The 22265-nt window shown below is 42.3% G+C and overlaps 1 protein-coding gene across 1 annotated transcript in view; it reads left to right on the top strand.

The window, feature by feature from the left end:
• FAM20C (FAM20C golgi associated secretory pathway kinase) overlaps positions 1-22265 on the top strand; it is a 148290-nt gene that overhangs the window by 114281 nt on the left and 11744 nt on the right. Inside the window, exon 6 of the mRNA XM_040439867.1 lies at positions 14302-14482. Within this exon, the coding sequence (XP_040295801.1) occupies positions 14302-14482 (181 nt within the window). The remainder of the gene's footprint in view (positions 1-14301; positions 14483-22265) is intronic.

Genomic DNA, 22265 nt, shown 5'->3' with positions numbered 1-22265 from the left:
AGTATGCAGCAGCTTCCGTCTTGACCTCCTAGCACTGACGGGGTCGCATAGCAATATATTGATTTATGTTTATGATGCTATGTAACCCTTAGGCCCCTTTCACACGGGCGAGTTTTCCGCGCGGGTGCAATGCGTGACGTGAACGCATTGCACCCGCACTGAATCTTGACCCATTCATTTCAATGCGGCTGTGTACATGAGCGATGTTTTTCACGCATCACTTGTGCGTTGCGTGAACATCGCAGCATGTTCTATATTCTACGTTCTTCAAGCAACACAGGCCCCATAGAAGTGAATGGGGCTGTGTGAAAATCGCAAGCAAGTGTGGATGTAATGCGATTTCACGGATGGTTGCTAAGGAGATGATAATAAATAAGGATGAGGTCCATTCACTTTATTATTTTCCATTATAACATGGTTATAATGGAAAATAATAGCATTCTTTAATACAGAATGCTAAGTAAAATGTCCCTTGAGGGTTAAAAAATAATTAAAAAATTACTCACCTCATCCACTTGATCGCGCAGCCGTTATCGTCTTCTTTCTTCTTCTTGCAGGACCTGCAAAAGGACCTGCGCTGACGTCATCGCGCTCACCACGTGGTGAGTGCGGTGACGTCAGCGCAGGTCCTGCTGAATGATGATAGAAGAAGAAAAAAACTGAACAACGCAACGCGATCGCAGACAAAACTGACTGAAATTGCGTGCGCACTCGCGCGTGTTTTCCGCTATGCACTGCAACGCATCCGGACAAAATCCGTGACGCCCGTGCGCAAGGGGCCTTACAGTTCTGGAATGTATTGGATTATGTCAGTGTTATATAATACATTCTAGATTTGTAAGGGTTACACAGCATCATAAATCAATATAATGCTATGCGACCCCGTCAGTGCTGGGAGGTCAGGACGGGAGCTGCTGAATATTCACGCTGAGAATCCGATGCATGGGATTCACTCGTTGAAAGGGACCTTGTAGTGTTTAACAGTGGTTGTCTTCACTTTGGCATTCCTTGGGGCCGTGCAGTGAATACACACCCGTACGGCACATGCTCAAAACCAATTAACACAGCCTCCTACCTATGGTTTGACGGAGCGCAATTTAAAGGAATTGCCCTGGGTTGCAACATTTTTGTAAAAAGGGCCAGGAGATGTTAAAAAAATAATTATTATTATTACCGATCCCCTACAAGGCGAGGCAGATAGGCAGACCACCATGTTATAATAAGCCGTAGCCACATAATTGGGACTTTGAAATGTAAGTCAGATGGCAAAAATACAAAGAACCATAAGAAACGCCCTTCTCCATCTATGAATGTGCGGCTTCATTCTCCAACAACCTTTTATTTGACCACTTGAAGTCTGCAAAATGGATCCTTTGTGTCTTCAAGGAACCGTTTATCGTGTGATTGCATCTTCACCCATTAAAGATAAGTCTAGGTATTGTAGTCAGGGTTTCATGTGACGTTCAAAGATTCCTGTAAGAGAAAAATGGTGTGAACATTAGGAATATTATGAAAGGGGTTATCCAGGAATGGGGCCCATACAATGTAGGATGGACGGGGGTCCAACTCCCAGGAATCCCAATCCATCAGCAGAATAAAGGGCCCATGTCTGAGCTGCAGAACCAACCGCAACCACCTCAGTATGTGCAGGGTCTGCGTAAGCACTGGAGGGGCTGCAGAGGTCTCTCTATTCTGCTGGTCGGAGACTGGACATCCACAAGTATTATCAAATGGATAGGAAATTCTAGATAACCCCTAAGGGTTTGTCCCACTAAAAATATTATACATTTTTTAAACCAGCACCTGGATTTTAATATTTTTGTAATTGCATGTAATTAAAAATTTGGTATAGCTACTGAGATATTCAATAAAATGTTTCTGTATAGCGCCACCTGCTGTTTGGTCTTTTCCTTATTTTTATGTCCACGTTTCTGAGGTGGTTGCACATGCTCAGTTCCATTCTTCAACTGCCACCAGCCATATCAACTGTTAGAAAACTGTGACAGTTTTTTTTTAGAACTCTCCTCTTTTATTCCTACTGGAAATGTATGATTAAATTGACAACTGAAAAATGCCATCCTCTCTATCAATAAGGTGTGTCCCTGTGCGCGCTGACTGTGTCAGCACTGATTGTACAGGGTCAGGCTCTATAGGGACAGACCCAATGGACAGGGACAATATAAAGAACAAATTGTCAGTTTCTTCAAGTATTTCAAGGAGTAATACTAGAGGAACGTCACAATGCAGAGTTCTGCAAAAAAATTTGATGGTTGACGAGAGTCAACGGCAGTGAATAAAATGCAAATAGAAATTGTTATCCTACTTTTCGCGGGTTATAATTGTCTCCTAAACCTGCATTTCTCTTCTGCTGCTCTACCTGCGCGCCTACTGTATTCCTAGCATTCTAATCATGAAGCAGGTAGATCAGTAGGGTGCTATCAAGACATGGACCCCATATAGCAGCGGATAATAAGGGCACATCAAAAGAAGCTTCTCTTTAAAGGAGTCTCCTGGGAGTTTAATATTGATGGCCTGTCCTCAGGATAGGTCAACAATATCTGATCGGTGGGGGTCCGACACCTGGCACCCCAACCAGTCATCCTGTTAGCGCTGTGGCCTCCTCGCAGCTTTCCAAGAACAGCGCCGTACATCGTATAGTGGCTGTGCTTGGTATTGCAGCCGAGGTCTATTCACTTGGGACTGAGCTGTGACAAGGCCATTCACCGTTATTGGTTGCTTCATTTCCCACAAAAAAATTCTATAAAAAGTGATCAAAAAGTCATACGCACCCCAGAACGATAAAACAGATTTTTTTTTCAAGGTTTTTCTTATTTTATCAAAACTCAAGAAAAACAACACATATAAGGTATTGCCGAATTGGTACTGACCTGGAGAATGATAAGTAACTGGTCAGTTTTATCGCATATCGAATGTCGTAAATAAAAAAATAAAAAAACATTAAACGGTGGAGGAATTTCTTTTTTTTTCTAATTCCACCCCATTTGGAATTTTCTTTCCTTCTTCCCACTACATCGTATGCAATATCAAATGGTGACATTGGAAAATACAACTTGTCCTGTAAAAAACAAGCCCTCATACGGCTATATAAATGAAAAAAAAAAAAAGATAAATGATGGCTCTTTTGGAAGGCAAAATGAAAACGTAAAATGAAAAAAAAAACAAAAAAAACCTCTGGTGTAGAAAGGGTTAAATGTTCTGCTGGCTACACACATTAGATTAATGTCAACCAAGTCCTCCAATTTTGAGGGTTCCAGCCAACCACCTAAAGTGCATGGAGGTGTCTTGACTGTTCCTCATTGCCAAACATCAAGGAAAAGGAGGAACAGCATAAGGCCTCATGCACACGACCGTTTTTTTTTTGCGGTCCGCAAAACGGATTTCCGTTGTTCCGTGATCTGTGACCGTTTTTTCTTCCGTGGGTCTTCCTTGATTTTTGGAGGATCCACGGACATAAAAAGTGAATAAAAAGTCAAAGTCAAGTTTGCATTGAAAATGATAGGAAAAACGGACACGGATGACTATCTTGTGTGCATCCGTGATTTTTCACGGACCGATTGACTTGAATGGGTCCGTGAACCGTGAAATATGACCTGAATATTGACAGGTCATATTTTTTTAACGGACTGGAAAAACGGATCACGGACGCGGAAGCCAAACGGTGCATTTTCCGATTTTTCCACGGACCCATTGAAAGTCAATGGGTCCGCGAAAAAAAAAACGGAAAACAGAACAACGGCCGCGGGTGCACACAACGGTCGTGTGCATGAGGCCTAATAGTTCTCCAGCTGTTGTGAAACTACAACTCCCAGCATGCTTTATTCACTTCTACAGAAGAACAGCAGAGCAAGGGAGTATGCTGGAGGTTGTAGTTTCACCGCAGCCGCAGTGTCGGAGGTTGCTGACCCCTGCTCTAGATGTACAGTGAAATGAGGAATCCTGACATTTCAGAAGAGGCGCTGCCTCCGTGCCTCCTGAGGGCCTTGTTATAAATCCTCTTTTTCCTAACAAGGTTTTTATACATAGACTGGTGGGCGCCTCATCATTTCTCATATATTTAATTAGGCTTTTTCTGCACATGCATGACTTCAGGAAAGATGGGCAAATAGGAGAGGCAAGCTTCGACCTTCCTGTGGATCGGGATGAGGTTTAGGATAGAAAAGACATTATGGCTTTTATAGAGTCACAGAAATTCACAGTAATGGAGGAATATACATGTATATATGTAGGAATCGCCTTGAAATGACCTGTTTACTGATAAAAACTCTCTAGCAACCAATCACAGCGCAGCTTTCATTTTTCACAGGCAGAATACAAGATGAAAGCTGTGCTGTGATTGGTTGCTATGGGCAACAAAGAAAGTTCTTCTTTTTCTCCATCCTGCCAGCACAGGCAGCAAAGGCCCCTGTACAAGAACAGTAATGGAGCCCATTGGTCTTCCATAGCTGATCATAGAGCACCCAATTATGTCTTCTAACAATACAGCAGAAATTGTGACCCATGACATTCATTAGCTCAGTCCTTTACATGTAATCTAATAGGCATATGAACAGGGGCACATTTGGCATCTCTGGGGCCCAATGCAAAGTTATCTCTGGGGCCTCCTTCGCACCTCTAACCTCTGCCTCATTGCACTACTAAGCTCTGCCCCTTTCAACCTCCTAAGCCCCACCCCATCAGCTGTTAAGCCCCACCCCCATCCTCCACTAAGCTCCACTACATCAGGCACTAAGCCCCACCCCCATCAGCAGTCTAAGCTCCACCTCATTGGCCCACTAAGGTCCACTCTCTGCTTAGCAGTGCAGCCTGGCCACTTCCTCTACTGCTCTACAGCTGAAAAGGGCTCCTCTCCTCCACAGGTCCTTAACTGGCTGCCAGGGCGATATGTCTGTCCCTTTCATCATATTTTGACCACATGCATGAGGTACGCACCGCCGACGTCAGAAGTAGGAAGTGGTCATAATAATGTGCTCGGATTGTGTAGCACCATTCACTGTCCATATATACTGGATAACATAACCGATACTGGGAATTACACTTGCATACAGAACAAGACAAGTACCACGTGCACTATCCATACGCAGCAAGCCCCGGAGGAGATGGTGTGAAGGATGGGAGTGGTAGTGGCCCTGATGAAGTGTTGTGTCACAGTGTACTCCCTCAGGCCGTTGCTCCCTGGGGATCGGTGCAGTGGAAATGCAGTATGGAAGAACAAGGCCAGAATTAAACTGAACAAAGTCTATTTACTAAGGGCAACGTAGAACTTCAAATACATTCAGTAGCAGCAGACTTTAAGCACTATTCTTCTCTGGTAAAGTAAGGATTATGGAGGCTAGTTGGATGGTGGCAATTCTTGGTGATGGGTGTCTTGGCTTCAATCCCTTACCTTGCAGCAGGGTCTTTAATGCTTGTTGTAGCAGTTCACTCTGCTGTCTCACTTCTCAAGACTTCACTTGAGTATGGAGTAAGCAAATCTCTCAGTTGAATCCTATTTCAGAGCAGGAGCTTTGCAGTAAGCTTCCTCTCTCCTGGACAGGATCTCGCCCCTCCTGGCGGGAAGTAGGACAGAGGGGAGGAACTGTGTGGTTAACCCTGTTCCTTGTTAAAGAGGTTTTCTGAGACTTTAATACTGGTGACTTATCCTCTTATATAGGTTATCAGTGTCTGATCGGTGGAGGTCCGACACCCGGGACCCCTGACGATCAACTGTTTGAGAAAGCACTGGCACTTGCAGTAGCGCCGCAGCCTTCTCGGAGCTTTTCCTAGGCCAGTGATGACTCCTTCATCGGTCACCTGGCCTAGGAGCATCTCAGCCCTATAGAAGTAAATGGGCCTGAGCGCGATACCAAGCACAACCGCTATCAAATCCGAAACAGCTGATTGGTGGGGGTCCCGGGTGTCGGAACCCCACCGATCAGACAGTATTAAAGTCTTGGAAGATCCTTTTTAACCCATGCCATCCATATCCCTAAGTGGAACATAACATTCTAATATACAACTATTTACGATTGTCGTACCCCCACGTCACATATATATATACCGTATAACATAACCGCGAATTACACTTGGCACGACGAAGAAGACAACTCACACTGTGCAGTACCGTACCTTCAGACCCCGCTGTTTCACAGACAGGCAGTGGCACGTGAACCGGCAGAAACGTCGCCCGCCAGAACATGTCATTTTCGGTTTGGGATAGAATTATCCTCCGTACCATTAGTCTAAGTATACACTGCAGTCAGATTGCTTTGTTGAGACATCACAACACATAGGAAGGACGTAGATTTCATCTGAAGTACATAACCAAGGAGAAGAGCGTGCGAGATTCCCGCTAACAAATGCAATATATTGTGTTCATGTGAAGATGGAATTTGAATCAGAAGGCTGCGAGCCTCCTTCCCTTGTCTTCTCCTTAGAAGATTTCCTTATAAATCATTTATTTTTATCACAAGGGACACTGCTGTGAAAATGAAATAAAATTGTTATCACACCAAGCAAAGAGACTGCTGGAGAATGTGCCCTGCTTTAAAAGCAGATGGTCCTGCTGGTTATTAAGTATGGTTTAAATTGCTTTTATCTGTCTTTTTCGGTGATTTTTTTTTCTTCCTTCTGAACTTGGAATTCTTCTATAAGAGGCAATTGCAGCTCCTATCTCTCTGTATATCAAAACATGCTGCATTTGTCTTAGTAGCAAAGTAATTGCTGAGTATATGTGAAATGGCCCTTATCTATAAGGTGCAGAATAAGGGCCCATTCACACTGCCTTAGTGCCCGCAAAACACGGCCGTGCGAACGCCACATGGCGGTGCCAGACCCACTGACTTCAGTGGGTCCGTGATGATCCGCAAGATACGATAAAAGATAGGACATGTTTTATCTTTTGCAAAGCTTGGGCATGGACCCGGAAGCGCATGGAAGGGCGTTCATGTGTTTCCGTGGGCTTCCAGGTCCGTGAAGTCAATGAGATGTGCAGTTCACACGTCTGGTGCCTGTGTTTTGTGGACCCGCAGTTTGCAGTCTGCAACACGTGGGCTCGGCGCCACTACGGACGTGTGACTGGGCCCTAAAAGTTATAGAAGACTAAACATATTCCCATTAATAGAGGAGTTGGGGCAATTTATTGGGTTGTAAAATTAGAAAATTGCTTCAGAAGTTTTATTTTTTGCACAAACAGCGCCACGGTTGTCCATAGGTTGGAATTGGTATTGCAGTTGTTTTGGTAGAATTTAGAAATGACCCCTGAATAATGGACTTCACCTAATGTCTTGTGAGCTTCAAATCTTCCCTCTAGGGAAAAAGGAAAATTCTGTCCAGAAGAAGAAATATGACACAGATACAATTGCTACAGTTGTCCAGGATTAAAGGGGTTATCCTGGATTAAAAAAAATAATAATAACATGGCTACCTTCTTCCATTCATTTCAATGGAGTTGAGCTGGAATACCTTCCATGGACACATGAGGTACTGTATCTGGAAGAAGTCAGCCATGTTTTCTAATTCTAGACAACCCCTTTAATTCCAATTTATAAAAGTTGGACGGAGCTGTAATTGCAAGCCCAATTGCAAAAAAAAATTAAACCTTTTTCATTAACACTATAACGACCTTTACTATATTACATTATACTACAGAGAATAGGGGTATAACTAGAGCTCAAATGGGCCCCATTACCTAGTGGATAGGAGGATGGATAGTAATTCCATATCCTATACATAAGAAGATATGGATTGTGCTCCATGTCCTTCTGACCTCTCTATTGAGAATTGCCTCTGGATACCATTGGAGCCAGATCAGGTCCAGGTCAGGTTGGATTAAGCTTATTCCTCATGGGCTGGAACCTTTATATGGACCGTGTTTTCTTAGCGGATTGTTACAGCTGCTATAGCTATAGACGAGGGGTGCCGCTATTTGTGGCCCTCATCTTGCTGGCCAGAAACACAACTGATTGTGCAATCAGCTATGTTTCTGCCTGGAGTGCTGCACTGCGCTGGATTACAGCTCCTGTACTCTAGCAGGAGCAGGTCGGGACCAGAGGATAAGACAGAAACGGGTTTATTACCACTTCTGTCTTCTCCCTAGATAGGTGCATAGCGCTCAATGATGCAGTGAATAGAGGAAGTGGTTGTGTTTCTGGCCAGCAAGATGAGGGCCACAAATAGCGGCTCACCCCTGCTCTATAGTTATAGCAGCTGTGACAATCTACTAAGAAGAGGTGGTCCGTATAAATTTTCAACCCATGAGGAATAGGCTTAAGCCAACCTGACCTGGCTTCAATGGTAACCAGAGGCAATTCTCAACATGTCCTATTCTTCGTAGTGCGGCCCGTCTCTTCCAGATTGTGGACCTATTCAAGTCAATGGGTCCACATCTGCAAATGGTGTGCACATGGACAGCGCCCGTGCTTTGTGGACTGCTCTTTGTGGTCCGCAGCATGGGCATGGAGTGCACAGGCTCATGAGCATGAGCCCTTTATCTGCAGAATATTGTTGAGCGAGCATGATCGGCCGAGCACTAGTTCGACTCGATCATCGCTATGCTCGGCCGAATAATGTGCTCGAGCGCGATGCTCGAGTCAGTGTATTTAAATCTAATTTAGCCTTTCTGAAAAATTTCTGGTGAGATTCGAACTCACAACCTTCTACATTACAGCCAAGAATTTTAACCACTACACTATAAAGCTGCATAACCAGTAACTCTTAAAAAAAAAAAAAATTATAATATTTGACTTCTGCTGTATAGGAATACTTACAAGTATTCCTATGCAGCAGAAGTCTAATTTTTTTTTTTTTTTTTTTTTTTTCAAGTAACTGGCCATGTGGCTCTATAGTGTTGTGGTTCACATTCTGGGCTGTAGTGTAGAAGGTTGTGAGTTTGAATCCTGTCAGAAATAGATGCTAAATTAAATTTATATATTTTATATATTTTTTTGTAATTGTAAAAAATGTGTAATTACTAATATACAGGTTCTTCTCAAAAAATTAGCATATTGTGATAAAGTTCATTATTTTCTGTAATGTACTGATAAACATTATACTTTCATATATTTTAGATTCATTACACACAACTGAAGTAGTTCAAGCCTTTTCTTGTTTTAATATTGATGATTTTGGCATACAGCTCATGAAAACCCAAAATTCCTATCTCAAAAAATTAGCATATCATGAAAAGGTTCTCTAAACGAGCTATTAACCTAATCATCTGAATCAACTAATTAACTCTAAACACCTGCAAAAGATTCCTGAGGCTTTTAAAAACTCCCAGCCTGGTTCATTACTCAAAACCGCAATCATGGGTAAGACTGCCGACCTGACTGCTGTCCAGAAGGCCATCATTGACACCCTCAAGCAAGAGGGTAAGACACAGAAAGAAATTTCTGAACGAATAGGCTGTTCCCAGAGTGCTGTATCAAGGCACCTCAGTGGGAAGTCTGTGGGAAGGAAAAAGTGTGGCAGAAAACGCTGCACAACGAGAAGAGGTGACCGGACCCTGAGGAAGATTGTGGAGAAGGACCGATTCTAGACCTTGGGGGACCTGCGGAAGCAGTGGACTGAGTCTGGAGTAGAAACATCCAGAGCCACTGTGTACAGGTGTGTGCAGGAAATGGGCTACAGGTGCCGCATTCCCCAGGTCAAGCCACTTTTGAACCAGAAACAGCGGCAGAAGCGCCTGACCTGGGCTACAGAGAAGCAGCACTGGACTGTTGCTCAGTGGTCCAAAGTACTTTTTTCAGATGAAAGCAAATTTTGCATGTCATTCGGAAATCAAGGTGCCAGAGTCTGGAGGAAGACTGGGGAGAGGGAAATGCCAAAATGCCTGAAGTCCAGTGTCAAGTACCCACAGTCAGTGATGGTCTGGGGTGCCATGTAAGCTGCTGGTGTTGGTCCACTGTGTTTTATCAAGGGCAGGGTCAATGCAGCTAGCTATCAGGAGATTTTGGAGCACTTCATGCTTCCATCTGCTGAAAAGCTTTATGGAGATGAAGATTTCATTTTTCAGCACGACCTGGCACCTGCTCACAGTGCCAAAACCACTGGTAAATGGTTTACTGACCATGGTATTACTGTGCTCAATTGGCCTGCCAACTCTCCTGACCTGAACCCCATAGAGAATCTGTGGGATATTGGGAAGAGAAAGTTGAAAGACGCAAGACCCAACACTCTGGATGAGCTTAAGGCCGCTATCGAAGCATCCTGGGCCTCCATAACACCTCAGCAGTGCCACAGGCTGATTGCCTCCATGCCACGCCGCATTGAAGCAGTCATTTCTGCAAAAGGATTCCCGACCAAGTATTGAGTGCATAACTGAACTTAATTATTTGAAGGTTGACTTTTTTTGTATTAAAAACACTTTTCTTTTATTGGTCGGATGAAATATGCAAATTTTTTGAGATAGGAATTTTGGGTTTTCATGAGCTGTATGCCAAAATCATCAATATTAAAACAAGAAAAGGCTTGAACTACTTCAGTTGTGTGTAATGAATCTAAAATATATGAAAGTCTAATGTTTATCAGTACATTACAGAAAATAATGAACTTTATCACAATATGCAAATTTTTTGAGAAGAACCTGTATATATATATATATATATATATATATATATCATACTTCTGATATATATGAATGCATAATATGTGGAAAACTACTACTGATGTTTTAGCCATAATATATTTACATATAATATAATATATTATGTATTCTAAATATATAATAATATATGTAAATATATTATGGCTAAAAACTTATATATATGTTTAAATAAAATTTAGCCTCTATTTCTGATGGGTTTCGAACTCGCAACCTTCTACATTACAGCCCAGAATGTTAACCACTACACTATAGAGCTGCATGGCCAGTTACAAAAAAATATATATATGAGACTTCTGCTGTATAGGAATACTTACTACTAGTAAGTATTCCTATACGGAAGAAGTCTCTATTTTTTAAAGCAACTGGCCATGCAGCTCTATAGTGTAGTGGTTAAGATTCTTGGCTGTAACGTAGAAGGTTGTGAGTTCGAATCCTGACAGAAACTTTTCAGAAATAGAGGCTAAATTAGATTTAAATACACTGGGTGTCCCCAAGCACTGACTCCATATACAGTACAGACCAAAAGTTTGGACACACCTTCTCATTCAAAGAGTTTTCTTTATTTTCAGGACTATGAAGGCATCAAAACTATGAATTAACACATGTGGAATTATATACATAACAAACAAGTGTGAAACAACTGAAAATATGTCGTATTCTAGGTTCTTCAAAGAAGCCACCTTTTGCTTTGATTACTGCTTTGCACACTCTTGGCATTCTCTTGATGAGCTTCAAGAGGTAGTCCCTTGAAATGGTCTTCCAACAGTCTTGAAGGAGTTCCCAGAGATGCTTAGCACTTGTTGGCCCTTTTGCCTTCACTCTGCGGTCCAGCTCACCCCAAACCATCTCGATTGGGTTCAGGTCCGGTGACTGTGGAGGCCAGGTCATCTGGCGCAGCACCCCATCACTCTCCTTCATGGTCAAATAGCCCTTACTTTCAAAGTTTTCCCAATTTTTCGGCTGACTGACTGACCTTCATTTCTTAAAGTAATGATGGCCACTCGTTTTTCTTTACTTAGCTGCTTTTTTCTTGCCATAATACAAATTCTAACAGTCTATTCAGTAGGACTATCAGCTGTGTATCCACCTGACTTCTCCTCAACGCCACTGATGGTCCCAACCCCATTTATAAGGCAAGAAATCCCACTTATTAAACCTGACAGGGAACACCTGTGAAGTGAAAACCATTTCAGGGGACTACCTCTTGAAGCTCATCAAGAGAATGCCAAGAGTGTGCAAAGCAGTAATCAAAGCAAAAGGTGGCTACTTTAAAGAACCTAGAATATGACATATTTTCAGTTGTTTCACACTTGTTTGTTATGTATATAATTCCACATGTGTTAATTCATAGTTTTGATGCCTTCAGTGTGAATCTACAATTTTCATAGTCATGAAAATAAAGAAAACTCTTTAAATGAGAAGGTGTGTCCAAACTTTTGGTCTGTACTGTATATGGACATAGCTATATATGGAGTCAGAGCAGGGACTCCTAAGCCAAACTAGAGTCCCGACACCCTCCCCTCTTCAGAGCAGGGGGTGCCTGGTTTAATGTTCAGGTTCTCCCATTGACTTCCATTGTGCTCGGGTGCTCTCGACCAACACTGCTGCTGAAATACTGTACATTGAATTTGTAAATACATAGAAATATCCCTTCCAGCATGGAAATATTAGGATGTGTAGTCCATGTCATTTTTAAGGTGTTAGTTTACTTACTTTACCCCCACAGACTATACAGTGACAGCGTCGAATACACCTAAAGTAATTGAGGTGCTCCCTCTGTGTATGTTTCCATCTAAAACCTAGAAAAATAATACATTTTCTTATAAAAAAAAAATTTACACAGGGAACTCTTATTCATATATTCAGAGTCTACGCTGCCAAAATGTCTTAATAATTTGCAATTTTCATTCCTCTGCTGGCTGGTAATACTTCTACTTGGCTGGAAAAAAAGTTCTCTCGTTTTGAAATCTGTCAATATTTTTATTCAATATTCAGTAATGTTCTGCATGGAGATGGTTAGGCGGCACTATGAAATTCAATCTGGGACTCAGTTTACTCTATAATTCCAATGCATCAGCATTTTGATTGTGTTAACTGTGGATTATTTTCACCTCTCCCCATTTGTCTGTTTTGTAGACTCCGGGAATTTGTTTAGCGACAGTACAGAAGCGCGTCAGGGTTTTATCTGTAATCTCCAGAGTTTAAGAATGATTTTTTTATTTATTTTATGACTAAATTGACTAGTAGCATTTATTAGGAGGCAATTAAACATGTAGCTCTGTCTATAAATCCACTGGGGAGAGCATAAAGAATGATAAAATTTGATTTATCAACAATTTGCTTGGCCAGCAGCGTGATGGGCCGAAAATTCAATATAGCTATTTGATATGCGTTCTTCGTGGAGATACTTGTACGGTAATAAGACTGGAGAAATTAGATATTGTGCTGCAGGGTATGTTTTCTTGAAAATATGAAAAGCCACAAAATGCGATCATCACTCGTGGTGGTAATTAGCCTTTTTAGATTGAGTCAAAGTATTACATGTGGTAGTGACCTTTTTGTACAATGTTAGTCAAAAATCGGATTATTAATGCCATTGAGAGACAGAATAGAGTGGTTTGGGTACAGCCAAGTCTCCTTTTCACATACAGAGAATCTGACACCTCTCCTGTTCTGACATGTCTCTGTTAGTATATTTGTAATTGAGTTCCCCTTAAATTAAAAATTTTCAAGCATGTTTTTGAAGACATCCCCTTTGAGATTACCTACTCAACAGGTGCACTGTAAGCACAGGTCCTTTGACTCCCTTGGTACTCCCAAAGTGCCAAGATGATCGTCTAGAGATGAACTTGGCATCTGTAATCTAAAAAGAGTATCCTTAGCAACACATATGTTTTCAATGACTTGGCTTTTCAGGGTCAGAGTCAGATTAATAGGTAAGCCATACCATTTAATGTGTAGCGTGGCGACCAATCTTCTACGGGTCTACAGATATGAACAAACCTTAAAGTAAACCAAAATAAGTGAAGATTCATTGCTAAACATCTATGTAGATTATATTCATTTACACTCCATAAGCTTCAGTATATTCAGAATGTTTGGGATGTTCGACTCTACCCTCAATTAAGTATGGGTTCAGCGTAAACATTACAGAGACGTTCTACTTGGTCAGGATTCCCATCCCTACCCACTAGAAATGAGATGGCAAAATTTAGGTAACCGGCAGTATATCATCAAATGGACATTGTCCTTGACCTAACTTTGGACACTCTGCAGATTGTCCTTGACCAAAAATTGAGTAACCTTCAGTATGTCACCAACTGGACATTGTCCTTGACCTATCTCTGGACACTCTAGAGATTGTCCTTGACCAAAATTTCAGTAACCTTCAGTATGTCACCAACTGGACATTGTCCTTGACCTATCTCTGGACACTCTAGAGATTGTCCTTGACCAAAAGTTAGGTAACCTGCAATATGTCATCAACTGGACATTGTCCTTAACCTAAATCTGGACACTCTGGAGATTGTCCTTGACCAAAATGTAGGTAAACTGCACTATGTCACCAACTGGACATTGTCCTTGACCTAACTCTGGATTTTACTCAGAATGTCATGAATTTTTGTCTTTTTACTGTTTGTAGTTTTCAGTTCTATGTTCAATAGACTGAAACTAACTCATTGTTTGGTTCTTTACAGCAAACAACATTTGTTTCTATGGAGAATGTTCTTACTACTGTTCAACGGAACATGCCTTGTGCGGAAAGCCAGATCAGATAGAAGGATCTTTGGCTGCTTTCCTCCCAGACTTGTCCTTAGCAAAACGGAAGACGTGGAGGAATCCATGGAGACGCTCATACCATAAACGCAAAAAAGCAGAGTAAGTATCATATATGTTATTCAATTATTGTGAGGGTCTTAGACAGTGTATTTGGGATATGCATGTCTCAGTAATGAAAATCATTTCACATACATCATTTAAATAGAAAGATAAAACTGACAGCATAAAAATAACTCATGGTCTATCTAGTCTGCCTTATGTTATATTACGTATTTTCACGTTGACATGTGTTTATCCCAGACATGTCGAAATTCACTTACTGTAGATTTTCCAACGATCTCTGCTGGTAGCTTGTTCCAAGCCTGAATTATTCTTTCGGTGTAAAAATATAAATATCTTATGACATTGGATCACTTGGTGGTTGCCACAGCTCCCGTTTATATCCATGAGGAGAGACCATAGTCTTGTGTCCTTCATTTCCCCAGACTCAGGATTTGTTGAGGTCGCAGAGGTTAAATGTTTTATGAAACAATTTTGTTACATGGTTCCCTGTCTAGTGTTTGAAGGGCTTGTCCAGCTGGTTACATTTTTTTTATAAATAACTCCAGATAGTGTAAAATAATAAAACAAGCCATATTCACCTTTCTGATTCCTCACCAACTCCACATGGTCTTGCACCAATGTCTCCTTCCTTCTCCCTCTATACACGTAGGAAATGACTGCTCAGACAATCAATGGATGCATCCGAGACTGGCGTCGCTGGTGTTTGACTGAGTGGTCATTTCCTGTGTGTCGAGAAGGATCAGGAAGCAATCGGGGACCATGAAACATTGGACTAGGAGAGGTGGTGGGTGAGTATGGCTTGTTCTAATTATTTAAAGGGGTTGTCTTAGTTATTTTTTTGCTCTTTGTATGTTTGTAACCAGGCAAATGTAAGGACTTTACAATTCACTTACTTTATCTCCAGTTACTGGTTTCTCAGATTTCGCTGAGGGTCACATGACCTGTGATGTCAGCTTCTCTCCCTGCTCTGATGATGTTTGGTGCACAAGCCTGAGGGAGAAAATATGTGCCTGTACACCAAACATCACTGTGCTGAACACGTGTCCCCTGCATTGCCTGCTGCTGCTTATTGCTCTCTCCCTGGATTCTTGAGAAAAAACATTACCCCTTCAGCTGCACAGACTCAGGGCTGAAGGCTTTACTGAGCAGCTGCAGGCAGTGAGAAGACAAATGCTGGGCACAGGAGCTGACAGAGGAGTTCTGCGGAGCATTGCACAAGAACAGGTAGGGGGAAGATCCTGTGTGTATCAGCAGTGTCATTGTACAGCTGGGAGTTGTAATCCTACAAATACAACATGCTGCTTAGTCTCCCAGCAGGCAGACATGTCACTCAGGGCAGCTCTTGTATTCACTCTCTTTGCAGAGCAGGGCAGAGGCAGAGATTGTTGTTATTGCATGTAAACAAAGGGCCAGAAGAGAACTGGTGAAATGAGGAAATATATATATTTTTTGCCTAAAACTTGCTTAGCTCAGTTATATATTGCTGCCCATCAGATATACAGTGCTATATTTTTTTTTTCATAACTCGGACAACCCCTTTAACACCATGCAGAGACTATTTCTAAAAAATTTGAACAGTTGGACAAACCCTTTAAGTTGCTGTATGACATGTATATATTACCATACAGTGCGCAAATAAAGCCAACATACAGAGACCAATTAACATCTCCAGACAATGCCTTTAAGGGTTTTTTATGAGATCTAGATAGGTCAGCAATATTTGATCTGTGAAGATCCGACACCTGTGACCCCCACCTATCAGCTGTTTGAGAAGGCACTGGCGCAAGCAGTAGTGCTGTGACCTTCTCACGGCTTTCCATAGGCAATGTGACGTTACATTCATCGGTCACGTGGTCTAGGCGCAGTTCACTCCCACTGAAGTGAATGGGGCTGAGCTGCGATACCAAGTACAGACGCTATAAAATGGCGCTCTGCTTGGTGAGCTAAGAGAAGGCCGGTGCGCTACTATTAGCATCGGGACCTTCTCAAACAGCTGATCGACAGGGGTCCAGATGATAGGTCGTCAGTATAAAGATCTTGGAAAACCCTTTAAATACTGTCATCGAGGGACCAAATAATCCAGACATACTGCAATCTAGTAGCTGTGCTATACAATGTCAATGTAGAATTGTTACTCAGTGCAGTATAAAAATCCCTGGTGGCCACAAGTTATGGGTTCTAGGTTTTTGGTGGCACACCCAGCAGGGAAGGGTGGGAAACCCCTTCAGCTAACCGCCCATAAGGCCTCTTTCACACAAACGTTTTTTTTTTTCCGTTTACGTTCCGTTTCTTGCGTTCCGTATACGGACCGCATACGGAATCATTCATTTCAATGGATCCGCAAAAAAAACAGAAGGTACTCCGTATGCCTTCCATTTCTGTATTTCCGTTTTTCTGTTCCATTCAAAGATAGAACATGTCCTATTATTGTCCGCATAACGGACATCGATAGTCCTGTTCTATCAGGGGCCAGCAAGAGGCCTAAATGTGATTATATCAGATTTTATGAATAGTAATGAAACGGCTCACTCACTATATACACGGATAGGTGCCAATTCCAAAAATGAATCACCCCTTCAAAGACAGTAAATTTAAATAGTATTGGACCGGCACTCAAACATATGGGTTCACGCAAAGAACCAATAGAGTAAAGTAGTGCAATTTATTAAAACATTAAATACATAAAAGCATACATACACGTAATAATGGGATGGATGAGATAATAGGTGGATTATCTCATGTATAAAGTCCATACAATGCAGGTTATTGGAGGGAATGAATAATGTCCCGTACTTATGCAAATAATACCTAGTAGGCAAAATCTATTTTTTTCCGGACCCGTTTCGGATTTTGCGGACCTATTCATTTTCAATGGGGTCGGAACAGATGCCATGTGCTGTCCGCATCCGCATTTCTGGATCCACAATTCTGTTCCCGAAAAAAATAGAACATGTCCTATTCTTGTCCGCAATTGCGGACAAGAAAAGGCATTTTCTATTATAGTGCCGGCAATGTGCGGTCCGCAATTTGCGGAACGCACATTACCGGTGTCTGTGTTTTGCAGATCCGCAATTTACGGACCACAAAACACCTACGGACGTGTGAATGGACCCTATAGGGGTTGTCCCATTACAACAACTTCTCCCTAGAGTCTGATCAGCAGCAACCCGACTGCTGGGGCTCCCACTGATCACGAGAATGGGGGCCACGTTCCCCTGTTTGAATGGAGCTGCTGCTATACATTTGGGTCTGCTGTTCTAGTCGGCTCTATGGGAATGCCGGCGATTGTTGAGTACAAGCGCTCGGCTATCTCCGGCAGCCTCATAGAATGGAATCGGGTAGTGTGTCTAACCCCACCCTACAAATGGAGGTACATGGACCCCAGCTCTTCTGATCAGTGGGGTCCCTAGCCGATTGATCCTGTGGATAGCGATTAAGTTGCTGTAATGGGACATCACCTTTAAATCGTCAGCTACCGTTTCTTCTTAAAGACAGATCCCTCCATAGAGCATATCCCCATCAGCTTGAAGTGCCGAGCCTCTACCGACTGTCATAACTCTTAATATCCATTCTAACATTCCCTTCACTTTCCTATTGTGCATATTAAGATCTGTCACTTATCATCGTAACACAGAAATAACTATTTGTTTTGGGATTCTGCTTCTACATTTTACCATAGCTGGATGTTTGGCAGATGTAAACTAGAATACTGTAAATGCATGTCGCCGTGATAAACCGCATCGTAATGTATTATATTCTCCTTAAATTTGCAGTGTAGATTGTATTTTATAGCCCCATTTACTCTCTAGAAAGCAAATCCTTTGGGCGACCTTAAAGCGAAGCACACCATGCAGCATTTGGAAATAACCCATGAAAATGCTCAATATTACATGGAGCCTTTACATTAGCACTGGATAAGGCGGCAAGGAAATTGATAAATTTCCACCTTTATGGATATAGAGCTGCTAATGCTTCTCTGTTTATGGATATCTGAAAGCTTATCAGGCCGGTGCTCTATGTCTATTGCATTACACGTCTGCATTCTCTTCATTTATCATTCCTGGCAGCTATGTGGATATGATTTCCAAAGACTTATCCCTTCAGATCTTATTAGAGGGGAGGATGGAGCAGAGCTGTGGGTTGGCTGGGCTGATGTGTCATCAGATTATTGCTTGATTACCCTCTCCCTGCATAGCATTAACCCTTTTAGAGATCTGCTTAATCCTACTTGTTAAAGAGACACTAAACCCAACGTCTCGTGAGCCACTATACAATTTTTGTAAACCCAACGTCTCGTCTCTTCTTTATACAATTTATTGTCTCTAAGAAGCCATAATCAGGTTCATGAAGCAAACATATCAAATGCATATAGGCAAGGGTCGATACCACATAAAAAAATACAAAGTCCTGTCTACTGGACTTGTGAGCCTTGGTTCAGCATCAGACTGAGGTTCTTTGGGTCCAACAGAGGAAATGTTTCTGAGGACCCTTCCTCCATCTATACCAAACATGTACATGTCCTGTTTAATTGCATTGTAAAGGGCAGGGGCGGATTAGCCATGGACATTACAGGGAAATTTCACAGTGGACCAATGCCCAGGGGGCCGCCTGGACCCTCCTCATGGCTGGTCAGTGGAAGTTTTTGGGAATATATTTTGTGCTGCTGGCAGCAGTATTTTGTGATGGACTGTGGTATTTTGCTGTTGGGGTGGTATAATGTGCCACAATATGGTATTGCTGGCCTTGCCTTCCATCAATTTGGACCTCACTACAAAATGGGGCCACTTTTAGTATTTTTTCCAGGGCCACTTTAAGGTTCTAGTCAACCCCTGGTAAAGGGTCGCCCAGTATATATCATCAAGACTAAATCTGACCAGACACTTAAGATAGCTGTCATCTGAGACAGAAATAATTAGGGTTCAATCTACCAGGTGAAAGATTGACCAGATGGTCATGAGTATGGAGCTCAATGTTGAACCCCTTTCTCAGAAGACCCACAATATGTTCCTACCCGAGGGCCTTCTCCACCGTCTATAGGTAGGATGATAAATATGACTGACGTATTTAGCATTCTAAGAGTCAGATGTGTTGGTCCCTTGTTCATATGTGCTCGCATTGCTGAAAAAGATGATGTTTTAATATATGCAAATTAGCTTCTAGGAGCAACGGAGGTGTTGTCATCAGTGATGGCCAGTTCGCAGTGTTCGCCGACGAACACATGCGATCTGCCATCTTCACTCCCAAGTCCGGCGCTGCAGAGGTAAGTCCTTATCTGTGCCTGCGCCGTGAGCCGCTCTGAAACACATGCGGTCACCGGGAGCAGGCAGTTCTGAGAGCAGCCTTCATCGGGCTGTTCTCGGAACTGCCTGCTCCCGGTGACCGCATGTGTTTCAGAGCGGCTCGCGGCGCAGGCACAGATAAGGACTTACCTCTGCAGCGCCGGACTTGGGAGTGAAGATGGCAGATTGCATGTGTTCGTCGGCGAACACTGCGAACTGGCCATCACTGGTTGTCATTACACCTAGAGGATCTGCTCTCTCTGCAACTGCTGAGACTTCTCCACTTTGATTGACAGGGTCAGGCAGTGAAAATGTGATCACACTTGGTCCTGTCAAAAGTGGAGAGGGAGCAAAAGTTGCAGAGAGAGCAGAGCCTCTAGGTGTAACGGTAACACCCCAGTTGCTCCTAGAACCTCATTTGCATATATTAAAACATACCGTTATTTTTCTCTGCAATGCGGGCACATAGGAACATGGGACCAACACAGATGCCTTCAGCTGCCAAGCGCACATGGAACAGATCAGCCAGTGTCATAGGTACAAATCTGCTGACAGATGCCCTTCAAGAAACAAATCCCAAGAGCTAATTTTGCAGACCCAAGGCACAATCTGTTCCCTTTCTCACCTAGATGAAGAATACTGTATGGTCCATGACTTCCTGCGCTGCTAATGCTTAAGCAACTGTTAACAAAGGAACAGACCGACTGCCGTGCTTACAAATATCACTGCCTTAATTAGACAGAATGTAAAAATAACTAAAAGGCGACGGTATTCTGCGGAGAATTCTTCCGTGCATTAGTCACTTTGGTTCCGAATAAATAAAACAGCAGATGAAATATACAAAGAAAAGAGATCCAAGGCAACAGACAAATGCCATTTAATGCACAACCGACTGGCTAAAGATGTGGCTTTTATTGAAAGTGAGGTTGAATAGAAGTTGCTCTGTAGCATAAATGTCTCCATCTCAGCGGGAAAGAGAACTCCTGATCTTTGCTTTTCATGGACGGACTTTACATGGAGTCGCTTTACAAATGCAGTATATGGTTCACTAAAAGGGAGCACTAAACCCAAGGAAATGTCTTAAAGAGGTTCTCCAAGACTGATGTACTTATGGGTTATCAATATCAGATTGGCTGGGGTCTGTCTCCCGGCATCCACGCTGATCAGCTGTTCTGCAGAAATAGACACTGGTACTACATAGCTTAGTCCAATGTGTGGCGGTTGGAGCTGGTTACTGGATCTCTGTGAATGAGAGCAGCGCTGAAGTAACCAACCACTACATAATGGACAGAGCTGTGTAGTTCGGGTTCCTGTTTCCAGGGGTCCGCCCTCTGGTGATCTGATATCGATGATCTATCCTAAGGACTGGTGGTTATAAATATTTTTGTCCCAGACAACACCTTTAAGGTGCCTATACACAAGGTAAAAGGTTTTTAAAAAATTAGAGCCGGCTATTGGTAGACTTCTGTCTTCTGAAAATGTGTTTGGCCAGGTTGTGCAAAGAGGTATCTGCCAAGAAAGAGAACCATCTATTGGAAGTGGCTTCCTATGAGTCAAGATCCAACTTTTCAACAAGCCTTGGTATTTGAAAGGGAATATAGGAAATATAGATGGTTCTCTTTCTTGGGCAATACCTCTTTCTCGTTACCCATGGAGCATTGCTAATAAGTCTCCATACCATGGAGTACTTCAAATAAGTCTCCATACAGGACTGGTCGCTATAAGGAAAATCAGCACCCTGCCTAAGCATTTCACCAGGCTGGAGAAATTTGTCCATGGTTGGTCAAAACTCCATGTGTATGGCATGATTGTCCAAATTCATCATTTTGCTCTAAGACCAAGTAGTCAGTGTTTTTAAAAGCAGGCTCTCTGATTTGGCAGTTCAATTGTCACGTTGCTGGTGGGTTTCTATGTACAACTGATCTGTTGCAATAGAGCTGAAACCGATCATTATGAAGTTTTAGACTGGGCCCACCAGAGAGAAATGTTCCATGAGCCAACCCTTCAGCTTTATACTTTTGCTTATTATCATCCAACACCCTGATACTTGATCAATAAGTATTTGTCAATAAGATCCTTAAATTGGTTCAGATGAACTTTTTGGGCTCTGTTTTGGCCGTGGCTTTTATATTGTGTCAGATCTTCAGCTGATCAGGAACCTCTGGTGAGCCCTTGCAACTCTGATTGATTAAAGCAGAAGTAATATAGTGGTGTAGGCCTAACTAACAAACATTTATACTTCACAACGTTTCTAAGGAGCTAAGTTTGAAGGGCCTAAAGTATGGAATGAAAATGTATGATCAGTTCTTTTTATTACAATGCCCCTAGAGCAATACATAGCTATAAAATACCAACCATTTCTAAGGTCCAATAATCAATTTTGTAAGTTAAGTGAGGTAGAATGCATGATACTTCTGCTCTACATTTAATAAAGTATTGGAATTTCCCACAATGACCCAATCACGGGTCAACGACCCTGTGAGAAGCGACAAATGGCACTGTCATTACTGCACTAATAAGAGATGGGACTGAGTGATTAT

Source organism: Bufo bufo, chromosome 7 (genome assembly GCF_905171765.1).
Source record: "Bufo bufo chromosome 7, aBufBuf1.1, whole genome shotgun sequence".
Taxonomy (NCBI): domain Eukaryota; kingdom Metazoa; phylum Chordata; class Amphibia; order Anura; family Bufonidae; genus Bufo; species Bufo bufo.
Note: the sequence above shows the minus strand (reverse complement) of the source record. Positions and strands in the feature narration are given on the sequence as shown.